This window comes from Phaseolus vulgaris, chromosome 2 (genome assembly GCF_000499845.2).
Source record: "Phaseolus vulgaris cultivar G19833 chromosome 2, P. vulgaris v2.0, whole genome shotgun sequence".
Lineage (NCBI taxonomy): Eukaryota > Viridiplantae > Streptophyta > Magnoliopsida > Fabales > Fabaceae > Phaseolus > Phaseolus vulgaris.
In genome coordinates, this window is record NC_023758.2 from 3,336,981 (window position 1) to 3,357,892 (window position 20,912).

The 20,912-nt window shown below is 35.2% G+C and overlaps 1 protein-coding gene across 1 annotated transcript; it reads left to right on the top strand.

The window, feature by feature from the left end:
* Positions 1–4,293: 4,293 nt before the first annotated feature.
* On the top strand, positions 4,294–8,254 carry LOC137810256 (uncharacterized). Its single transcript, XM_068611430.1, has 4 exons — positions 4,294–4,558; positions 5,121–5,660; positions 5,822–6,262; positions 7,806–8,254. Exons 2-4 carry the CDS (start codon positions 5,123–5,125, stop codon positions 8,009–8,011), a joined length of 1,185 nt encoding a protein of 394 aa, XP_068467531.1. The 5' UTR covers positions 4,294–4,558; positions 5,121–5,122; the 3' UTR covers positions 8,012–8,254.
* The last annotated feature ends 12,658 nt before the right edge of the window (positions 8,255–20,912 follow it).

The following is a 20,912-nucleotide window of genomic DNA, read 5'->3' on the forward strand; positions in this document are numbered from 1 at the left end:
AAGGTTCGTTTGTGTGTGAAATTGTTTGATTTTTTTCCTAGGTGAATACTCATCCATTTGACGTAAAATCTGTCGCGTTTTGTCCTAAATTTAGTCTAGATTCTTACCTGAAATTTGAGGAAAAAACTATTTCGGGACAATTTTTCTGAAATTTTATGAAAAACCAAAGGCTCTACCAAAAATTTGTAAAATGTCGCCATACTTTCTGCAATTTTATTTTGGGTCCATATTGCGTTGAAAAATTCCGAAAAAATTCATACAAGTACTTTCTTATATTTTTTGCACCATGTTATTAAGGCACGTCGATAAACAAATAAAAAAAACGAGATATAGGGAAGAAAAGCCAAGACATTTTGTTTTCGGAAAACTGGTTTTGTTCACTTTCGGTTTGGGTCTTACTACGCCCTATTCCTTGGGTCTTTTGGTCTGGAAAATTTACCAGACATTCGTCATTGTGTGTATTGAGTATTGGCGGATTTGAGCCCCAAATTTGTCCCACGAGATTTTCAATAATTTTCTTATTCATCACTGTCAAGGTTTAAAGGAAGGTTCGTTTGTGTGTGAAATTGTTTGATATTTTTCCTAGGTGGTTACTTATCCATTTGACATGAAATTTGTCGTGCTTTGTCCCAAATTCAGTCCAGAGTCTTACGTGTAATTTTAGGAAAAAATTATTTCGGGACAATTTTTCTGAAATTTTGTGAAAAACCAAGGCTATATCCTCTACCTAAATTTGTGAAATTTTGCCCTACTTTTTGCAATTTTATTCTAGGTTTATATTGCATTGAAAAATTATGAAAAAAATTCCCATAAATACTTTCATATGTTGTTTGCACCATGCTAAGGAGGCACGTCCATAAACAAATCACAAAAAGAAGATAGAGGGAAGAAAAGTCAATACATTTTGTGTTCGGAAATCCGATTTTGTTTACTCTATGTGTGGGTCTTACTACGCCCTATTCTCTGGGTCTTTTGGTCTGAAAATTTTACCAGACATTCGTTATTGTGTGTATTGAGTATTGGTTGGGATTTGAGTATTGGTTAGTATTTCGATTTTATAGTTTTCAGTAATTGTAATTTTATTACATATTCTGAAGGTTCAGAATAGGATCGAGAAATCTAGAACGAAATAGTAAGAATGAAACACCTTTTTTCTTCACAAATTTTCCTAACAATTTCGGTGAATAAGAGATGTGGAGGGTATTTCATAGATGAGGAAGAATTAAGGAGGTTTTCATCCCTAAGAAGACTAATAGGAGGACAAAATTTTTGGCTTTGTTCGATTCTTTGATGTGGATAATGTTGTAAGCCTCCAAAAAGAACTTTATGCTATCACCATTGGCAATCAAAAAATACTCGTTAACTTGGCCAGACCAAAAGAGGTACACACAAAATCAAAGAGAAGGGTATTGAAAGTTTGGCGAAGAAGAGAACCATCACAAACAAATACACAAGGGATAAAAAGACAAAACCTTAGTACAAATTCATATTTTTCTCTGCCTTACAATTTTTTTTATGATAATAAAGATATGAGAGATAAAAAATAATTTTAATCATAACTATTAAAATAAAAATATTATTAATATATAAAAAAATGTTCACAAGAAGTAATTATAAAATATTTTTTTTGTAATTTTATCATAGGTCATTTCTTTTATTGTAAGTAGTTAATTGAGTTTAAAAAATAGTTATAAAACCTAATAAAATAAATTATATTAATAAAGATAAGACTAGTAGCAAATTGTGTAAGCTAAAAATGGTTACAATTATTTTATTTTTGGTAATTAATTGAGTTTTAAAAATAGTTACAAAACCTAAAGATAAAATAATAAAATCAATTATATTAATAAAAGTAAGATTAGTAATAAACTGTGTGCTAAAAATAGTTACAAAGTGGTTGTACAAAGTTATATTTATTAATAGATTAATAAATATAGATGACTGATAGCTGTCGTTTTGCTGTCAAATTAATATGATTATAGTGTAGACTTGTCTAACACTAGAGAGATGATAGTATAATTGTGGACAAATGTCCCCAAGTCGTCTCCCAACGAATCCAATAGTAAAATCAGTTGATCAGGGTTTAAAATCTATCTGCAAGCAATAAAAGTTAGCAATAACAATAAAGATGAAAATGGGGGTTTGAGATAGTTGTGCAAAAAATATAAAAGAGATTAAAATAGCAAATAAAAAGCGGTTGATCCCAAGTTCTTCCACCATTGAATTCTTCACAGGTTCTCTAAAGATTAATCTTTTCTCAATCCTCCAACAGAGCTAAACCAGATTGAACATGCACCGATATGATTCAACTGAAACTCACCAGTAAAGCATGCGTCTACTAGTTTAATCAATACCCACTTTGTTCCATGCGTATACTCCATGGGAATGCTTACCTCCTCTCCCTACCCAAGAAATTAATTAGAACAATGTGAACTAACTAAGAAACCAAAGTTTAAGATAAGGAAGACTCTCAATCATGCGTTCAAGTACAACCTCTCACAAAAAACCAGTTTTCCAGGAGATTAGACAATAAAAACAACTGCTATAGAGAATTAACAATCGAAACTTTTATTGAACAAAACCTCAGAACTCAATGGGGAATTACAAAAGAATCAACCAAAAAGGTTTAGCCTTCCATGCGGAAGCAAAACAAAAGAATTACTAAGAAGAAAATAAACTAAGAAAACCCTATGAAGCTCTCTCTTTTCTCCTTGATGCTTTTGTCCTTTTATAAGCTTTTCTGCTCCAAGGATCTTGAGAGAATATTTTAGTTTATATTTTGTCAACAGTTTCCAAGTTTCTATCTTTCCAGAATTCTTGTATTTTGCAGAAGATTTGCTTCCAATTCTGTTTCTAAGATATTGTAGATTTTATTTTCTCTTTCTTCTCCTCAGAATTTGTTTTCTGTTTTGGTTCAAGAAGCAACTTGGACTTTTGCATATTTGGCCCATTCTAGATGCTTCCTCTGGATAATTTACTCTAAAAACACAAAATTAACAATAATAATAGTTAAGGCCCAAATAAACCCAATTATAAGAATATTAATTAAAACAATGGATTTATTTATTATTATAGTCCAATAATCTATGAATAAGACTAGTGAGTGTGAATAAATATATGCTCATCAATGACTAATAGTTATTTTATTGTTTAATTTATATCAATTTTTTAAAATTTTCATTTTTATTAATTTTTGGCAGTATAAATCAATTATTCTTGCCATTTATCATTTATATTTGAGGAGCTTTCAGTAGAGTCAGATAAGATGTAACAATATTTTTAAATTTGCAGCAATGTTTTAAAAAACTAAAATAAACTAATCGAATGTTGAAACACAAAATAAAAATAAGGTTTCATTCAAAAATATTCAAAATCTTAAAGCTGAAAAAAATCTGGGAAACATACGTTCAAAATTTAAAATTCTGAAAGAAGGAGTTGTGTTTGGCAAGGGGGCTTATCCGCATTCATTAAACATTGTCGTGGTGGATTGATATTTGTTTTCTGGTCCCACAGAATTTAATGGGCTGGGCCAAGGAGGGCCCACAGAAAAGGAACATAAAAAGAAAAAAATAATAAAAAGGCTGATTCTTTCTGCACCCAATCATGTTTACGAAAATACCAAAATATCCTTAATGAAATTTATAAATACATAAAAATGTTCTTAATGAAATTAAAATTAGGTTAAGGAGAGATCTGCGCCCAATCACAACACCTCTTCTTTTTCGCGCAACAACCGCCACACCCATCGCCACCTTAACTCAACGAGCAGCGTCGTCTTGTCATTCTTCCGTTCTCATTTCTCCTTTTAGGCCGTTGTATCCATTGTGAATGCTGAAGAAAAAATATCACTTAGTTTTTGGATATAAAAATCTATAAGTCAAAAAATATATTTTTGCATGCCTACATCCGGAACACAGTTAACTATTCCAGATAGGTACATCTGGAATTCAAAACCCAATACCGGACATGTACATCCGAAATACAAAACTCGATTCTGGATAATAATATCTGTAACGCATTTTTCTACTACGGACAGAGACATCCAAGAGCTTCAAGTATAAATGTTAATTGCTTACTGATGTGAATGTTTAAAAAAAGAAAAAAAAAAGAAGACAAGAAGAACATAATTGATTGGGTAAGGAAGTAATTGCCTAATAAAAATACCAAGAATAGAGTAAAGAATAGCTTGAAAAATTCACACAACTGAACTCAAGAGGCGGTCATCACTTTATGTTTCTCTCTAATACTCTATTTTTAAAACTATTTATTAAAGAAGTTCTCAAAAACAGATTTAGCGACAAAATAAAAGGCACAAAACATAACACAAGAGACAGAAACCATTTCATTTCTTGGAAGACAGGTTTGGTTGGTTGGTTGGTGTAATATATATTTTGCACAAACATCACGTTCGGAGAAACAGCACAACACAACAGTCGCCACCAATAACACTAAGAAACATCCGCATATTTTGATGTTTCCCGCCTCTTCCTCTTCTTCGCTATTCACTCTCTTTCTCGTTCAACTTTCTCCTTCATTTTCACTGTGTTCCTTCTTCTAGGTATTTTTACCTTTCTCACGCGTCTTAGCACTTTTTTTTCCTCTGTTGATGTTTTCCTCACATTGGGATGATTGTTTGAATTGTGTTCTGTTTCTGAGACCAGTTTTGGTAACCGGTTATTTCGTTGGGGTTTCTCTTACGCGGTTTCTGTTTTGTAATGGGGAAAATAATATCTAAATATTATTTTGTTATGTGCTTTGTTTTTAGTATGTCAGGGGAAGAAGGGAACATGGCATGGAATTTTGTTATTATGAGTTTTTAAGACAAAAATAGAATTGTACTTTTCCTGCTTGTGACAAAATTAAATTAGTTTAATTGGAAAAAAAATGTGTTTAAATTTTTGCCCCACTTCTATGCAATTTCTCTAAGGTGGTGGTTTGGATTGGGGTAGACAGAATGAACAAATCAAAATTCGATTTTGTTAATTTAGATTAGATTCAATCATTCAATGAAATTGTGTACTTGGATTATTGCGTTATGGTTGTGGAGAGATTGCTAAGATTTGTACTCAAGTGGGAAACTTGTTTGAGTTCTTATTTTTATGGCTTTGTGGTTTGTACAGCAATGTCTAGTTTCACTTCCATAGCACTGGATAGGTTGATAGAGCCGGGAGCTTCAAATCCAGTTGATGAATCTACTCCAACTTCAATTCCTATCCCGAACTCGCAGAAGCTAGAGAGAAGTACTAAGGCGCCTGCCAATAAAAGTAAGAGTTTCTCTGATGTGGAAATTCATGATGGTGAAAATGTTAATCAAAAGAGCTTTGATGCTGTTGTTGCAAGTTCAGCTGGTGACTTCCCTGTTACTTTTACAAACACTGAACTTGTTAAAGAGAATAAGGGGAATGGTGTCTATGACGGCAAACTGGATAGCAGCAATGGTGCTGACCTTGCAAATTGTCCCAGAGAAGCTGGAAGTAGTAGCTTAACAGATTATTTACTCAAGGAAAAGCCACCGGCATTGAAGTTGGACAGATTTAGAGAAGTTGAAGACTTCTTTGATCCACCAGACTCAATGAGTTTTGCAAGCAACACAGATGGGGAAGAGAATCTTTCTATGAAATTTAGCAGTCCTATTCAGGAGTATCATGATGCATGGGAAGGTAAATTGGGTTAGCTTTACTGCTAATTATTTCTTTTACTAAGGAGCTATCAATCTTATGGCATATTCATTTATTTGAGGAAAAGAGGATTATTCTATTGTAATGTAGTGTCCTAGGTATATTCATATCGATTAGTTTACTTGGCTCTTTTCTTTCTGTAGAATTTTCTTCCACCGGCATGAGTCAAAATTCTACAGAGGATGTTGACACTGAAGTTGAATTGCATGAAATGAGATTAAGTCTGTTGGTGGAGATTGAGAAGCGGAAGCAAGCCGAAGAATCCCTAAACACCATGAGAAGCCAATGGGAGAGTATTAGGCAAGGATTATATCAAGCAGGAGTTATTTTGCCTGCAGAGCTTACTTCTGTTGCAAAGGATGAGCAGCTGAATTCTGAGGGTGTGGAAGATATATGTCAACAGGTTTATATTGCTAGGATTATATCAAACACCATTGGAAAAGGAATTGCCAGGGCGGAGGTAGAGACAGAGATGGAAGCTCAACTACAGGCAAAGAACTTTGATATTGCTCGACTTTTGGAACGCATCCGTTGTTATGAGACCATGAATAGGGAGATGTCTCAGAGGAACCAGGAAGCAGTAGGTGAGACCCGTTATTTAATTGGTTTATAATTGTGTTGAACAAAGAAACATATGAATTGTTGTTTATTCTACATTTAACTACATATATTCATTAAGTTGTGTTAGTTTTTTGATTTGTTAATTTATTTTTCCTCATATACAATTATCATTCTGCTGTTAGATTGGCACAATTATACATGGATGGAATAAAACGTTTGTAGCGTGATGGTTGTTTACTTGCGAATTTGGCACAAATTTAATACTGTCTTGACGTTATGTATTAGATGATAAATGATAAATTTGATCTTATATAAAATTTGTAACTGCTGTATCATTTATAACTCCTTTGTAACTTTGTAATTGCTCCATCATTTGTAACTGCTCTGTAATTTGTAATTGCTCCATCATTTGTAATTGCTTTGTAACTTTGTAACTGCTCTATTCATTTGTAACTGCTTTCTGTCATTTACTTAATATACCCCTCTACTTCTATTTCCTCCCTTTTCTCCTGATTATTTCTCCTCATTAATGTTCCTTTCATGAAATATATAAATCTAAAACTAATATGCTAAGTACTAGGCCATCTCTTTTGTTTCGATTCTGTTCATTCCTTCACCATGACAAGACAAATCCTAGACTACACCACTAATCCCTCCAATCCATATTAATCCATATTATCTCAGTAGCAATGAAAATCCAACCATGGTTCTTGTACCTTCCTTGTTAACTGAGAGCAATTATCATGAATGGGCACGGTCTATGCAAACATCCCTACTATCGAAGAACAAGCTGCAATTTGTTGATGGAAGTCTTCCGCAACCACCCCTTGGTGATCCCATGCATGATACATGGAATCGATGTAATCAAATGGTGGTTTCTTGGCTTCGCAATGCGATGACGGTTTCAATGGCTAAATCCGTTTTGTGGATAGATCTCGCTGTTGACGTTTGGAATGATGTGCGCAATAGGTTTTCTCAATGTGATAATTTTTGCCTTGCGACCTTGCAAGAAGAGATATTTGGATTGAAGCAAGGGGATATGACGGTGTCAGAATATTCCACGAGATTAAAAACGTTTTGGGAGGAATTAGAGATGTTTGAACCTTTGCCACAATGTTCTTGTGTAAACCACTGTGATGCTGTTACTCGTGCTAGAACCTATAGAACCACAAACTACATTATACGGTTCTTGCGGGGTCTCAACGAACAGTACAGTCAAGTTCGGTCTCAAGTTATGCTAATGGATCCCATGCCATCTATCCCACGGGTGTTATCTCTAATCGTTCAACAAGAGGATGGTATTATTTGTTATTGGTGTTGCAGTAAAAAAAAATCCTGAGTTGTTTTAATGAGCGAAACTTACGTTATTTAAACTATTTTTAGCGAGTCTATTATCCAAAGTAGGAGAATTTTCTTCATGTTTATAATATTGTGAATCGCTGCCCATTTCCCCTACTTGCTAGATAATCGTGTCTTATTTATGTTGGCATGAAAGTATGTTCTATTTTATTTTATCTTGATTATTAATTTGTTAATCTCATTTATGTGTTTGAATGTCTTGTCCAGAAATGGCTCGGCGTGAGAGGCAAAGGAGGAGGAACAAGAGGCAGAGATGGATTTGGGGTTCCATCAAAACTGTAATTTCTCTCATCACTGTTGCATTAGTATCCTCTTATCTCCCTGTGGATACAGGGTCATCCTCTGCTGAACATGATCTAACATCCTCTACTGAACTTGATCTAACTCCTGAACATGATGATGTAGCCGAGTAATTACAACATAACCATTAGCTTCAATTCCGTATTATGGTAGGAGAGCACAATAAAAGTTTTACATGCCACCTATAGTCAGCTTCATCTTTTCTAGAAGAATGTCATAGTAGAATCTGCCTTGATCGAGCCTTGGCTATGTTGGTTGGTATCAGTAAAATACAAAATTTTGTAATTCGTTGACACTACTGGTAGACATAGGTCACAGATGCATCATTGTCAGATAAATCACTATTAGTTTTGAAACAGGCTTATACAGTTTTGAATGTTATAAACAAAGTTCACCAAAAGGATAAAGATAAAATGTAACTACGAAATGCTAAACTTAACAATTGTGCTGCGGCAAATTTAGCTATCAATTTTTGTGTTGAAGGAGTTGTTTGGAACTTGTGAGAATTAAGGTAAGTATATTGTATGAGTGTGTAGTCGTTGCAATGAGGTTGCAGCCTACTGATTCATTTTTTTATTAGCCAGAAGAAATTGTATAAATAATGCATAAGGGGTGTCTATAGGTCAGATGGGCTATAGAATCCAATTTTCCAAGCTTGCATTTATGTGTTCAACAGGCTTAAACCAGGACAATAGTGCGATTTGGCTTTGTGCATCCAAAATCAACACAGAAATTGAATGTAGGGCATAATATCGACATAATACTATCAATTGTCAAATTGTTTTCTTTCAAACACATCAATTTCTCCCTCTATAGTCTACAAATAACAGCAAACTACATAAACCTCCATTCGATCCTTTTAAACATTCCCCTCTTTGAAATGGTGTTGCCAAAAATCTCCTAATTCATATTATCAAACCACTTACTGTTAATGTCTCCATCACATACTTTTCTCAAATCTCTCTACCAAGTACACAAATTTCCATTGGATTGTTATACTTGAGAGATCTCCAACCAGACTTTTTCTTCCTGCACCTCTATATCTTCTTCTGGCACCTCTATACACAACGTGAAAATACATTTTTATCCTTTTTGTATCACCCCTATAGAGTAGTTTTCGGATTATGTAATCCGAAAACTCATTTGAAATAAGATTTTCGAATTACATAATCTAAAAACTATATAAGACTTTCAGATTATGTAATCCGGAAAGTAATCATGCATATGAGAAAAAGCTTTTGGATTATGTAATCCAGAAGCTAATTACAAATTTGAAAAATTTAAAAATTTATGGAGGTGAGAGAAGAAGGTACGGGGATGCAGGAAGAAAGAGTCCTCCAACCACTATATCTGGATTGATGATACCTTGTTGGACCCTAGGCACCCTTGAATCCATGACACTCATTTCTTTTACAAAAATCTCATTTGTGAAAACATGCAGCACATAAATCTCTAGTTGTGTGAGTTGTATGCTTTTTCCTAATTTACCTTCAAGATAATGCAACTTCTCTTTTCGCTCATCATCTCTTTAGTTATAAGTGCACCTTGTAATAAATTCTTTTCTCCCTAGAATGCACTTTGTGACTGATTGATAACCCTTTGTAAGACATGTTTCAGCCTATTGGCTGGAACTTTATGTATAAAGTATTTCGTAGAAATTTAGAAAATAAAAAACACATTAAAATTATTTTATGTATAAAATATTTCGTAGAAATTATTTTATTTAAATTTTTTCCAAATTAAATTTTTAATTTATGTATAAGTTGGTTTTAATTTATTAAACAGATCATTTTACATTTTTAATTTTTTTTTCTTTTGAAAGTATGTATTGGAGAAATTTATCAAAAAATAAATTTGTATTTTAGCTTCTAACAATAGCTCTGGAAATAATATTTAGCTTATTCGATGAGAACATTACAAGAACACGAGTTCTTCCTAAAAGGATCTTGAAAAACTTTCTCAACATATAGTTAATTTAGTTTTAAAGGATAAGATTACATTTTTTATTATTTTCTTATTATATTTACTTACAGGGTAACTAGAAAAAAACTCAACATGAATGCTACAGTAATTAAAATATTGAGAGAGAAAAATATTATTATCTTTTTACAGCGCACATACATGGAATAACTGGTGAGATAGCTCTATCATTTAGTATTTCTTTTAAGAAAATATTTCATGTAATGATGAATTATATTTACTAAATATTATGACAAAATTTAACACGAAAATTTATAAATCACAATTGTAAATTTGAATGAGTGTAAGTTGTCCTGACCAGTCCTTGGTCATCGATTTAGAGACTGACCTCAGACATGCACACTAATGCATGGTAATGAAAAGGGGTCGCTTAAGGTGGGTCCCAGACGCACTTACCAGGGGGTCGGTTAGTCTTTGGGTTCCTACTCTAAGCTTGATGTCAAAGATCGATATTGGACCTCACTAGTAGAGGCAGAAGATCGAGCATCGGCCGTCAGGATGAAGTGAAAGCCCATAAGGTGGAACCTAGAAATTTGTTAAGATAACAGTTAAAGACAAGGGATGTATGGGAAGCTTGAGGCACGAGGCATCCATGCATGTGGGATGTATGACGCATGAAGGCGCAACATCATGGATAATCCTAGGAGGCGTAAGGGCCCAGTAGAATTAGGGTTTCAAGGGAAGTTGCATGCATGGCACACGGATAGTTAGGGCACCCGCGAAACAGATGGCGCTGGATATTAGGTGCACCAAGTTGGGACTTAGGCGGTCACTCTGATGATTCGTTGCACTCTAGTTAAAGGAAGTTCATGTGTCAGATACGCTAAGATTACACAATAGCAGCATAGGGACACTTCCCAAGGAACCCTAGACAGTGGTAACAGAACATAAGTAAACCCTAGTTACAATCTATATAAAGGGTGTTAGGAACCCTAAGAAGGTACGCAACTTTTGAGACTAAAGTTATTTTATACACTTGAAAGGAAGGTTCGTTTGTGTGTGAAACTGTTTGATTTTTTTCCTAGGTGAATACTCATCCGTTAGACGTGAAATTTGTGGCGTTTTGTCCCAAATTCAGTCCAGATTCTTATGTGGAATTTCAGGAAAAAATTATTCTGGGACAATTTTTCCGAAATTTTGTGAAAAACCAAGGCTATCCTCTAGAAAAATTTGTGAAATTTCGCCATACTTTCTGCAATTTTATTCTGTGTTGAAAAATTCACACAAGTACTTTCATGTGCTGTTTGCACCCTGCGAAGGAGGCACATCAATAAACAAATCACAAAAAGGAAATATAGGGAAGAAAAGCCAGGACATTTTGTTTTCGGAAAACCGGTTTTGTTCACTCTCGGTCTGGGTCTTACTACGCCCTATTCCTTGAACCTTTTGGTCTGAAAATTTTACCAGACATTCGTCATTGTGTATATTGAGTTTTGGTTGATATTGGAGACCCAGATTCGTCCCACAAGATTTTCAATAAATTTTTTATTCATCACTGCCAGGGTTAAAAGGAAGATTCGTTTGTGTGTCAAATTGTTTGATTTTTTTCCTAGGTGAATCCTCATCCGTTTGACGTAAAATTTGTGGCGTTTTGTCCCAAATTCAGTCCAGATTCTTACGTGAAATTTCAGGAAAAAAAATTTCAGGAACAATTTTTCCAAAATTTTGTGAAAAACCAAGGCTATCCTCTAGCAAAATTTGTGAAATTTTGCCTTACTTTCTGCAATTTTATTTTGTGTTGAAAAATTCACACAAGTACTTTCATGTGTTGTTTGCACCCTGCGAAGGAGGCACGTCCATAAACAAATCACAAAAAGGAGATATAGGGAAGAAAAGCCAGGACATTTTGTTGTCAAAAAACCGGTTTTGTTCACTCTCGGTCTGGGTCTTACTACGCCCTATTCCTTGGGTGTTTTGGTCTGAAAATTTTACCGTCATTGTGTGTATTGAGTTTTGGTTGAGATTTGAGCCCCAAATTCGTCCCACAAGATTTTCAATAAATTTTTTATTCATCACTGTCAGGGTTAAAAGGAAGGTTCGTTTGTGTGTGAAACTGTTTGATTTTTTTTCCTAGGTGAATACTCATCCGTTTGACGTGAAATTTGTGGCGTTTTGTCCCAAATTCAGTCCAAATTCTTACGTGGAATTTCAGGAAAAAAATTATTCCGGGACGTTTTTTCCGAAATTTTGTGAAAAACCAAGTCTATCCTCTAGCAAAATTTGTGAAATTTCGCCCTATTTTCTGTAATTTTATTCTGTGTTTAAAAATTACGTTGAAAAATTCACACAAGTACTTTCATGTGCTGTTTGCACCCTGCTAAGGAGGCACGTCCATAAAGAAATCACAAAAAGGAGATATAGGGAAGAAAAGCCAGGACATTTTGTTTTCGGAAAACCGGTTTTCTTCACTCTCGTTCTGGGTCTTACTATGCCCTATTCTTTGGGTCTTTTGGTCTGAAAATTTTACCAGACATTCGTCATTGTGTGTATTGTGTTTTGGCTGAGATTTGAGCCCCAGATTCATATCACAAGATTTTCGATAAAATTTTTATTCATCACTGCCAGGGTTGAAAGGAAGGTTTGTTTGTGTGTGAAACTGTTTGACTTTTTTTTTAGGTGAATCCTCATCCGTTTGACGTGAAATTTGTGGCATTTTGTCCCAAATTCAATCAAGATTCTTACGTGGAATTTCAGGAAAAAATTATTCCGGGACAAGTTTTTCGAAATTTTGTTAAAAACCAAAGCTATATCCTCTAGAAAAATTTGTGAAATTTGGCCCTACTTTCTGCAATTTTATTTTGTGTTGAAAAATTGCGTTGAAAAATTCACACAAGTACTTTCATGTGCTATTTGCACCCTGCGAAGGAGGCACGTCCGTAAACAAGTCACAAAAAGGAGATATAGGGAAGAAAAGGCAGGACATTTTGTTTTCGGAAAACCGGTTTTGTTCACTCTCAGTCTGGGTCTTACTACTCCCTATTCCTTGGGTCTATTGGTCTGAAAATTTTACCTGACATTCGTCATTGTGTGTATTGAGTTTTGGCTGTGATTTGAGCCCAAGATTCGTCCCACAAGATTCTCAAATTTTTTATTCATCACTGTCAGGGTTGAAAGCAAGGTTTGTTTGTGTGTGAAACTGTTTGATTTTTTTCCTAGGTGAATACTCATCTGTTTGACGTGAAATTTGTGGCGTTTTGTCCCAAATTCAGGCGAGATTCTTACATGGAATTTCACGAAAAAATTATTCCGGGACAATTTTTCCGAAATTTTGTCAAAAACAAAGGCACTCTAGAAAAATTTGTGAAACTTCGCCTTACTTACTACAATTTTATTCTGTTTTGAAAAATTGCGTTCAAAAATTCACACAAGTACTTTCATATGCTGTTTGCACCCTGCAAAGGTGGCACGTCCATTAACAAATCACAAAAAGGAGATATAGGTTAGAAAACCCAGGACATTTTGTTTTCGGAAAACCGGTTTTGTTCACTATCGGTCTGGGTCTTACTACGCCCTATTCCTTTTGTCTTTTGGTCTGAAAATTTTACCAGACATTCTTCATTGTGTGTATTTAGTTTTGGCTGAGATTTGAGCTCCAGATTCGTCCCACAACTTTTGCAATAAAATTTTTTTTCATCACTGCCTGGGTTGAAATGAAGGTTCGTTTGTGTGTGAAATTGTTTGACTTTTTTCCTAGGTAAATAGTCATCTGTTTGACGTGAAAATTTTTGGCATTTTGTCCCAAATTCAGTTCAGATTCTTACATGGAATTTCAGGAAAAAATTATTCCGGGAGAATTTTTCCGAATTTTTGTGAAAAACCAGGCCTCTAGCAAAATTTATGAAATTTCGCCCTACTTTCTAATATTTTATTCTGTGTTGAAAAATTCACACAAGTACTTTCATGTGCTGTTTGCACCCTGCGAAGGAGGCATGTCCATAAACAAATCACAAAAAGGAGATATAGGAAAGAAAAGTCAGGACATTTTGTTTTCGGAAAACCGGTTTTGTTCACTCTCGGTCTGGGTCTTACTACGCCCTATTCCTTGGGTCTTTTGGTCTGAAAATTTTACCAGACATTCGCCATTGTGTGTATTGAGTTTTGGCTTAGATTCGAGCCTCAGATTCGTTCCACGAGATTTTCAATAAATTTTTTATTCATCACTGTCAGGGTTGAAAGGAAGGTTCTTTTGTTTGTGAAACTGTTTGACTTTTCTCCTAAGTGCATACTCATCCGTTTGTCGTGAAATTTGAGGGGTTTTGTCCCAAATTCAGTCCAGATTGTTACGTGGAATTGCAGGAAAAAATTATTCCAGGACAATTTTTCCGAAATTTTGTGAAAAACAAGGCTATCCTCTAGCAAGATTTGTGAAATTTCGTCATACTTTTTCCAATTTTATTCTGTGTTGCAAAATTGCGTTGAAAAATTCACGCAAGTACTTTCATGTGTTGTTTGCAACCTGCGAAGGAGGAACGTCTATAAACAAATCACAAAAAGGAGATATACGAAAGAAAAGCCAGGACATTTTGTTTTCGGAAAACCGGTTTTGTTCACTCTCGGTCTGGGTCTTACTACGCCCTATTCCTTGGGTCTTTTGGTCTGAAAATTTTACCAAACATTCGTCATTGTGTTTATTGAGTTTTGGCTGAGATTTGAGCCCCAGATTCGTCCCACAAGGGGTTCAATAAATTTTTTATTCATCAATGCCAGGGATGAGAGGAAGGTTTGTTTCTGTGTGAAACTGTTTGACTTTTTTCCTTGGTGAATACTCATCCATTTGACGTGAAATTTGTGGCGTTTTGTCCCAAATTCATTGAGATTCTTACGTGGAATTTCAGGAAAAAATTATTCCAGGACAATTTTTCCGAAATTTTTTGAAAAACAAGGCTATCCTCTAGAAAAAATTTTGAAATTTCGCCTTACTTTCTGCAATTTTAGTCTGTGTTGAAAAATTGCGTTGAAAAATTCACACAAGTAATTTCATGTGCTGTTTACGCCCTGCGAAGGAGGCATGTCGATAAACAAATCACAAAAAGGAGATATAGGGAAGAAAAGCCAGGACATTTTGTTTTCAGAAAACCGGTTTTGTTCACTCTCGGTCTGGGTCTTACTACGCCTAATCCTTGGGTCTTTTGGTCTGAAAATTTTACTAGACATTCGTCATTGTGTGTATTGAATTTTGGTTTAGATTTGAGCCCAAGATTCGTCCCACAAGGGGTTCAATAAATTTTTGATTCATCACTGTCAGGGATGAGAGGAAGGTTCGTTTCTGTGTGAAACTGTTTGACTTTTTTCCTAGGTGAATACTCATCCATTTGACGTGAAATTTGTGGCGTTTTGTCCCAAATTCATTGAGATTCTTACGTGGAATTTCAGGAAAAAATTATTCCAGGACAATTTTTCCAAATTTTTTTGAAAAACAAGGCTATCCTCTAGAAAAATTTGTGAAATTTCGCCCTACTTTCTGCAATTTTATTATGTGTTGAAAAATTGCGTTGAAAAATTCACACAAGTACTTTCATGTGCTGTTTGCACCCTGCGAAGGAGGCATGTCAATAAACAAATCACAAAAAGGAGATATAGGGAAGAAAAGCCAGGACATTTTGTTTTCGGAAAACCGGTTTTGTTCACTCTCAGTCTGGGTCTTACTACGCCCCATTCCTTGGGTCTTTTGGTCTAAAAATTTTACCAGACATTCTTTATTTTGTGTATTGATTTTTGGCTGAGATTTGAGCCCCCGATTCGTTCCATAAGATTTTCAATAAATTTTTTATTCATCACTGCCAGGGTTGAAAGGAAGGTTCGTTTGTGTGTGAAACTGTTTGACTTTTTTCCTAGGTGAAAACTCATCCGTTTGACGTGAAATTTGTGGCGTTTTGTCGCAAATTCAGTCCAGATTCTTACGTGGAATTTCAAGAAAAAAATATTCCGAGAAATTTTTTCAAAATTTTTTGAAAAACCAAGGCTATCCTCGAGCAAAATTTGTGAAATTTCGCCCTACTATCTGCAATTTTATTCTGTGTTGAAAAATTGCGTTGAAAAATTTACACAAGTACTTTCAAGTGCTATTTGCACCCTGCGAAGGAGGCACGTTCATAAACAAATCACAAAAAGGATAGATAGGGAAGAAAAGCTAGGACATTTTGTTTTCGGAAAACTAGTTTTGTTGACTCTCGTCCTGGGTCTTACTACGCCCTATTCCTTGGGTCTTTTGGTCTGAAAATTTTACCAGACATTCGTCATTGTGTGTATTGAGTTTTGGCTGTGATTTGAGCCCCAGATTCGCACCACAAGATTTTCAATAAAAAAAATTTCATAACTACCAGAGTTGAAAGGAAGGTTCGTTTGTGTGTGAAACTGTTTGGCTTTTTCCTAGGTGTATACTCATCCGTTTGACGTGAAATTTGTGGCATTTTGTCCCAAATTCAATCAAGATTCTTACGTGGAATTTCAAGAAAAAAATATTCCGGGACAATTTTTCCGAAATTTTGTGAAAAACCAAGACTATCCTCTAGCAAAATTTGTAAAATTTCGCCCTACTTTTTGCAATTTTATTTTGTATTGAAAAATTACGTTGAAAAATTCACACAAGTACTTTCATGTGCTGTTTGCACCCTGCGAAGGAAGCATGTCCATAAACAAATCACAAAAAAGAGATATAGGAAGAAAAGCCAGGACATTTTGTTTTCGAAAAACCGGTTTCGTTCACTCTCGGTCTGGGTCTTACTACGCCCTATTCCTTGGGTCTTTTGGTCTGAAAATTTTACCAAACATTCGTCATTGTGTGTGTTGAGTTTTGGCTGAGATTTGAGCCCCAGATTTGTCCCACAAGATTTTCAATATATTTTTTCTTCATAAGTGCCAGAGTTTGAAAGGAAGGTCTGTTTGTGTATGAAACTGTTTGATTTTTTTCCTAGGTGAATACTCATCCGTTTGACGTGAAATTTGTGGCGTTTTGTCCCAAATTCAGTCCAGATTCTTACGTGGAATTTCAGGAAAAAGTTATTCCAGGCTAATTTTTCCGAAATTTTGTGAAAAATTAATGCTATCCTCTGGCAAAATTTGTGAAATTTCGCCCTACTTTCTGCAATTTTATTCTGTGTTGAAAAATTCACACAAGTACTTTCATGTGCTGTTTTCACCATGCAAAGGAGCTACGTCCATAAACAAATCAAAAAAGGAGATATAGGGAGGAAAAGCCAGGACATTTTGTTATCGGAAAACCGGTTTTGTTCACTCTCGGTCTGTGTCTAACTACGCCCTATTCCTTGGCTCTTTTGGTCTGAAAATTTTACTAGACATTCGTCATTGTGTGTATTGACTTTTGGCTGACATTTGAACCCCAGATTCGTCCCACAAGATTTTCAATAAATCTTTTATTCATCACTGCCAGGGTTGAAAGGAAGTTGCGTTTTTGTGTGAAACTGTGTTGAAAAATTGCGTTGAAAAATTCACGCAAGTACTTTCATGTGCATTTTGCACTCGGCGAAGGAGGCACATCTATAAAAAAATCACAAAAAGGAGATATACGAAAGAAAAGCCAGGACATTTTGTTTTCGGGAAACCGGTTTTGTTCACTCTCGGTCTGGGTCTTACTACGCCGTATTCCTTAGGTCTTTTGGCCTCAAAATTTTACCAGACATTCATCATTGTGTTTATTGAGTTTTGGGTGAGAGTTGAGCCCAGATTCGTCCCACAAGATTTTCAATAAATTTTTTGTTCATCACTGCAAGGGTTGAAAGGAAGGTTCATTTGTGTGTGAAACTGTTTCACTTTTTTCCTTGGTGAATACTCATCCCTTTGACGTGAAATTTGTGGCGTTTTGTCCCAAATTCAATCCAGATTCCTACGTGGAATTTCAGGAAAAAATTATTCGGGGACAATTTTTTCGAAATTTTGTGATAAACCAAGGCTATCCTCTAGCAAAATTTGTGAAATTTCGCCCTACTTTCTGCAATTTTATTCTGTGTTGAACAATTCACACAAGTACTTTCATGTGTTGTTTGCACCCTATGAAGGAGGCACGTCCATAAACAAATCACAAAAAGGAGATATAGGGAAGAAAATACAGGACATTTTGTTTTCGGAAAACCAGATTTGTTCAATCTCGGTCTAGGTCTTACTACGCCCTATTACTTGGATATTTTGGTCTGAAAATTTTACCAGACATTCGTCATTGTGTGTATTGAGTTTTGGTTTAGATTTGAGACCCAGATTCGCCCCACAAGATTTTGAATAAACTTTTTATTCATCAGTGCTAGGTTTGAAAGGAAGGTATGTTTGTATGTAAAACTGTTTGACTTTTTTCCTAGGTGAATACTCGTCTGTTTGACGTCAAATTTGTGGCGCTTTGTCCCAAATTTAGTCCGAATTCTTACGTGGAATTTCTGAAAAAAATTATTTCGGGACAATTTTTCCGAAATTTTGTGAAAAAACAAGGCTATGCTCTAGCAAAATTTGTGAATTTTCTCCGTACTTTCTATAATTTTATTCTGTGTTGAAAAATTGCGTTGAAAAATTCACACAAGTACTTTCATGTGCTGTTTGCACAGTGCGAAGGAGGCACGTCCATAAACAAATCACAAAAAGGAGATATAGGGAAGAAAGGCAAGGACATTTTGTTTTCGGAAAACCGGTTTTGTTCACTCTCGGTCTGTGTCTAACTACGCCCTATTCCTAAGGTCTTTTGGTCTGAAAATTTACCAGACATTCGTCATTGTGTGTATTGACTTTTGGCTGAGATTTGAGCCCCAGATTCGTCCCACAACATTTTCAATAAATTTTTTATTCATCCCTGTCAGTGTTGAAAGGAAGGTTCGTTTGTGTGTGGAACTGTTTCACTTTTTTCCTAGGTGAATACTCATCCGTTAGATGTGAAATTTGTGGCGTTTTTTCCCAAATTCAGTCCAGATTGTTACGTGGAATTTCAAGAAGAAATTATTCTGGGACAATTTTTTCGAAATTTTGTGAAAAACCAAGGCTATCCTCCAGCAAAATATGTGAAATTTCGCCCTACTTTTTGCAATTTTATTCTGTGTTGAAAAATTGCGTTGAAAAATTCACACAAGTACTTGCATGTGTTGTGTGCACCCTGCGAAGGAGGCACGTCCATAAACAAATCACAAAAAGGAGATATAGGGAAGAAAAGCCAGGACATTTTGTTTTCGAAAAACCGGTTTTGTTCACTCTCGGTCTGCGTCTTACTACGCCCTATTCCTTCGGTCTTTTGGTCTAAAAAATTTACCAGACATTCTTCATTTTTTGTATTGAGTTTTGGCTGAGATTTGAGCCCCAGATTCATCCCACAGGATTTTCAATAAATTTTTTATTCATCACTGCCAGGGTTGAAAGGAAGGTTCGTTTGTGTGTGAAACTGTTTGACTTTTTCCTAGGTGAATACTCATCCGTTTGACGTGAAATTTGTGATGTTTTTTCACAAATTCAGTCAAGATTCTTACGTGGAATTTCAAGAAAAAAATTATTCCAAGAAAATTTTTCCAAAATTTTGTGAAAAACCAAGGCTATCCTCTAGCAAAATTTGTGAAATTTCGTCCTACTCTCTGCAATTTTATTCTGTGTTGAAAAATTCACACAAGTACTTTCATGTGTTGTTTGCAACCTGCGAAGAAGGTACGTCCATAAACAAATCACAAAAAGGAGATAAAGGGAAGAAAAGCCAGGACATTTTGTTTTCGGAAAACCGGTTTTGTTCATTCTCAGTCTGGGACTTACTACGCCCTATTCCTTAGGTCTTTTGGTCTGAAAATTTTACCAGACATTCGTCATTGTGTGTATTGAGTTTTGGTTGAAATTTGAGCCCCAGATTCGTCCCACAAGATTTTCAATAAATCTTTTATTCATCACTGCCAGGGTTGAAAGGAAGTTGCGTTTTTGTGAGAAACTGTGTGACTTTTTCCCTAGGTGAATACTCGTCCGTTTGACGTGAAATTTGTGGTGTTTTTTCCCAAATTCAGTCCAGATTCTTACGTGGAATTTCAAGAAAAAATTATTCTGGGACAATTTTTCCTAAATTTAGTGAAAAACCAAGGCTATCTATCCTCTAGCAAAATTTATGAAATTTCGCCCTATTTTCTGCAATTTTATTCTGTGTTGAAAAATTGCGTTGAAAAATTCACACAAGTACTTTCATGTGCTGTTTGCACCCTGTGAAGAAGGCACGTCCATAAACAAATCACAAAATGGAGATATAGGGAAGAACAACCAGTAAATTTTGTTTTCGAAAAACCGGTTTATTTCACTCTCGACTTGGGTCTTACTAAGCCATATTCCTTTGGTCTTTTGGCCTGAAACTTTTACCTAACATTCGTCATTGTGTGTATTGAGTTTTGGCTGAGATTTGAGCCTCAGATTTGTCCGACAAGATTTTCAATAAAAAAAAATTTCATCACTGCCAGGATTGAAAGGAAGGTTTCTTTGTGTGTGAAAGTTTTTGAGTTTTTTTCTAGGTGAATACTCATCTGTTTGACGTGAAATTTGTGGTGTTTTGTCCCAAATTCAGTCCAGATTCTTACGTGCAATTTCAGGAAAAAAAAATTCTGGGACAATTTTTCCGAAATTTTGTGAAAAACCAAGGCTATCCTCTAGCAAAATTTGTGAAATTTCGCCCTACTTTCTGCAATTTTATTCTGTGTTGAAAAATTTCGTTGAAAAATTCACACAAGTACTTTCATGTGTTGTTTGCACCCTGCGAAGGAGGCACGTCCATAAACAAATCACAAAAATGAGATATAGGGAAGAAAAGCCATGACATTTTGTTTTCGAAAAATCGGATTTGTTCACTCTCGGTCTGGGTCTTACTACGCCCTATTCCTTGCGTATTTTTGTCTAAAAATTTTACCAGACATTTGTCATTTTGTGTCTTGAGTTTTGGCTGAGATTTGAGCCCCAGATTCGTCCCACAAGATTTTCAATAAATTTTTTATTCATCACTGCCAAGGTTGAAAGGAAGGTTCGTTTGTGTGTGAAACTGTTTGACTTTTTTACTAGGTGAATACTCATCCGTTTGACGTGAAATTT

Bases quoted from the DNA above. Each gene is read 5' to 3' on its own strand.
- LOC137810256 (XM_068611430.1), top strand. From the start codon at position 5,123: ATGTCTAGTTTCACTTCCATAGCACTGGATAGGTTGATAGAGCCGGGA. The intron at 5,661-5,821 runs GTAAATTGGGTT...TTCTTTCTGTAG, and splicing joins GTATCATGATGCATGGGAAG to AATTTTCTTCCACCGGCATG. The intron at 6,263-7,805 runs GTGAGACCCGTT...TGTCTTGTCCAG, and splicing joins GAGGAACCAGGAAGCAGTAG to AAATGGCTCGGCGTGAGAGG.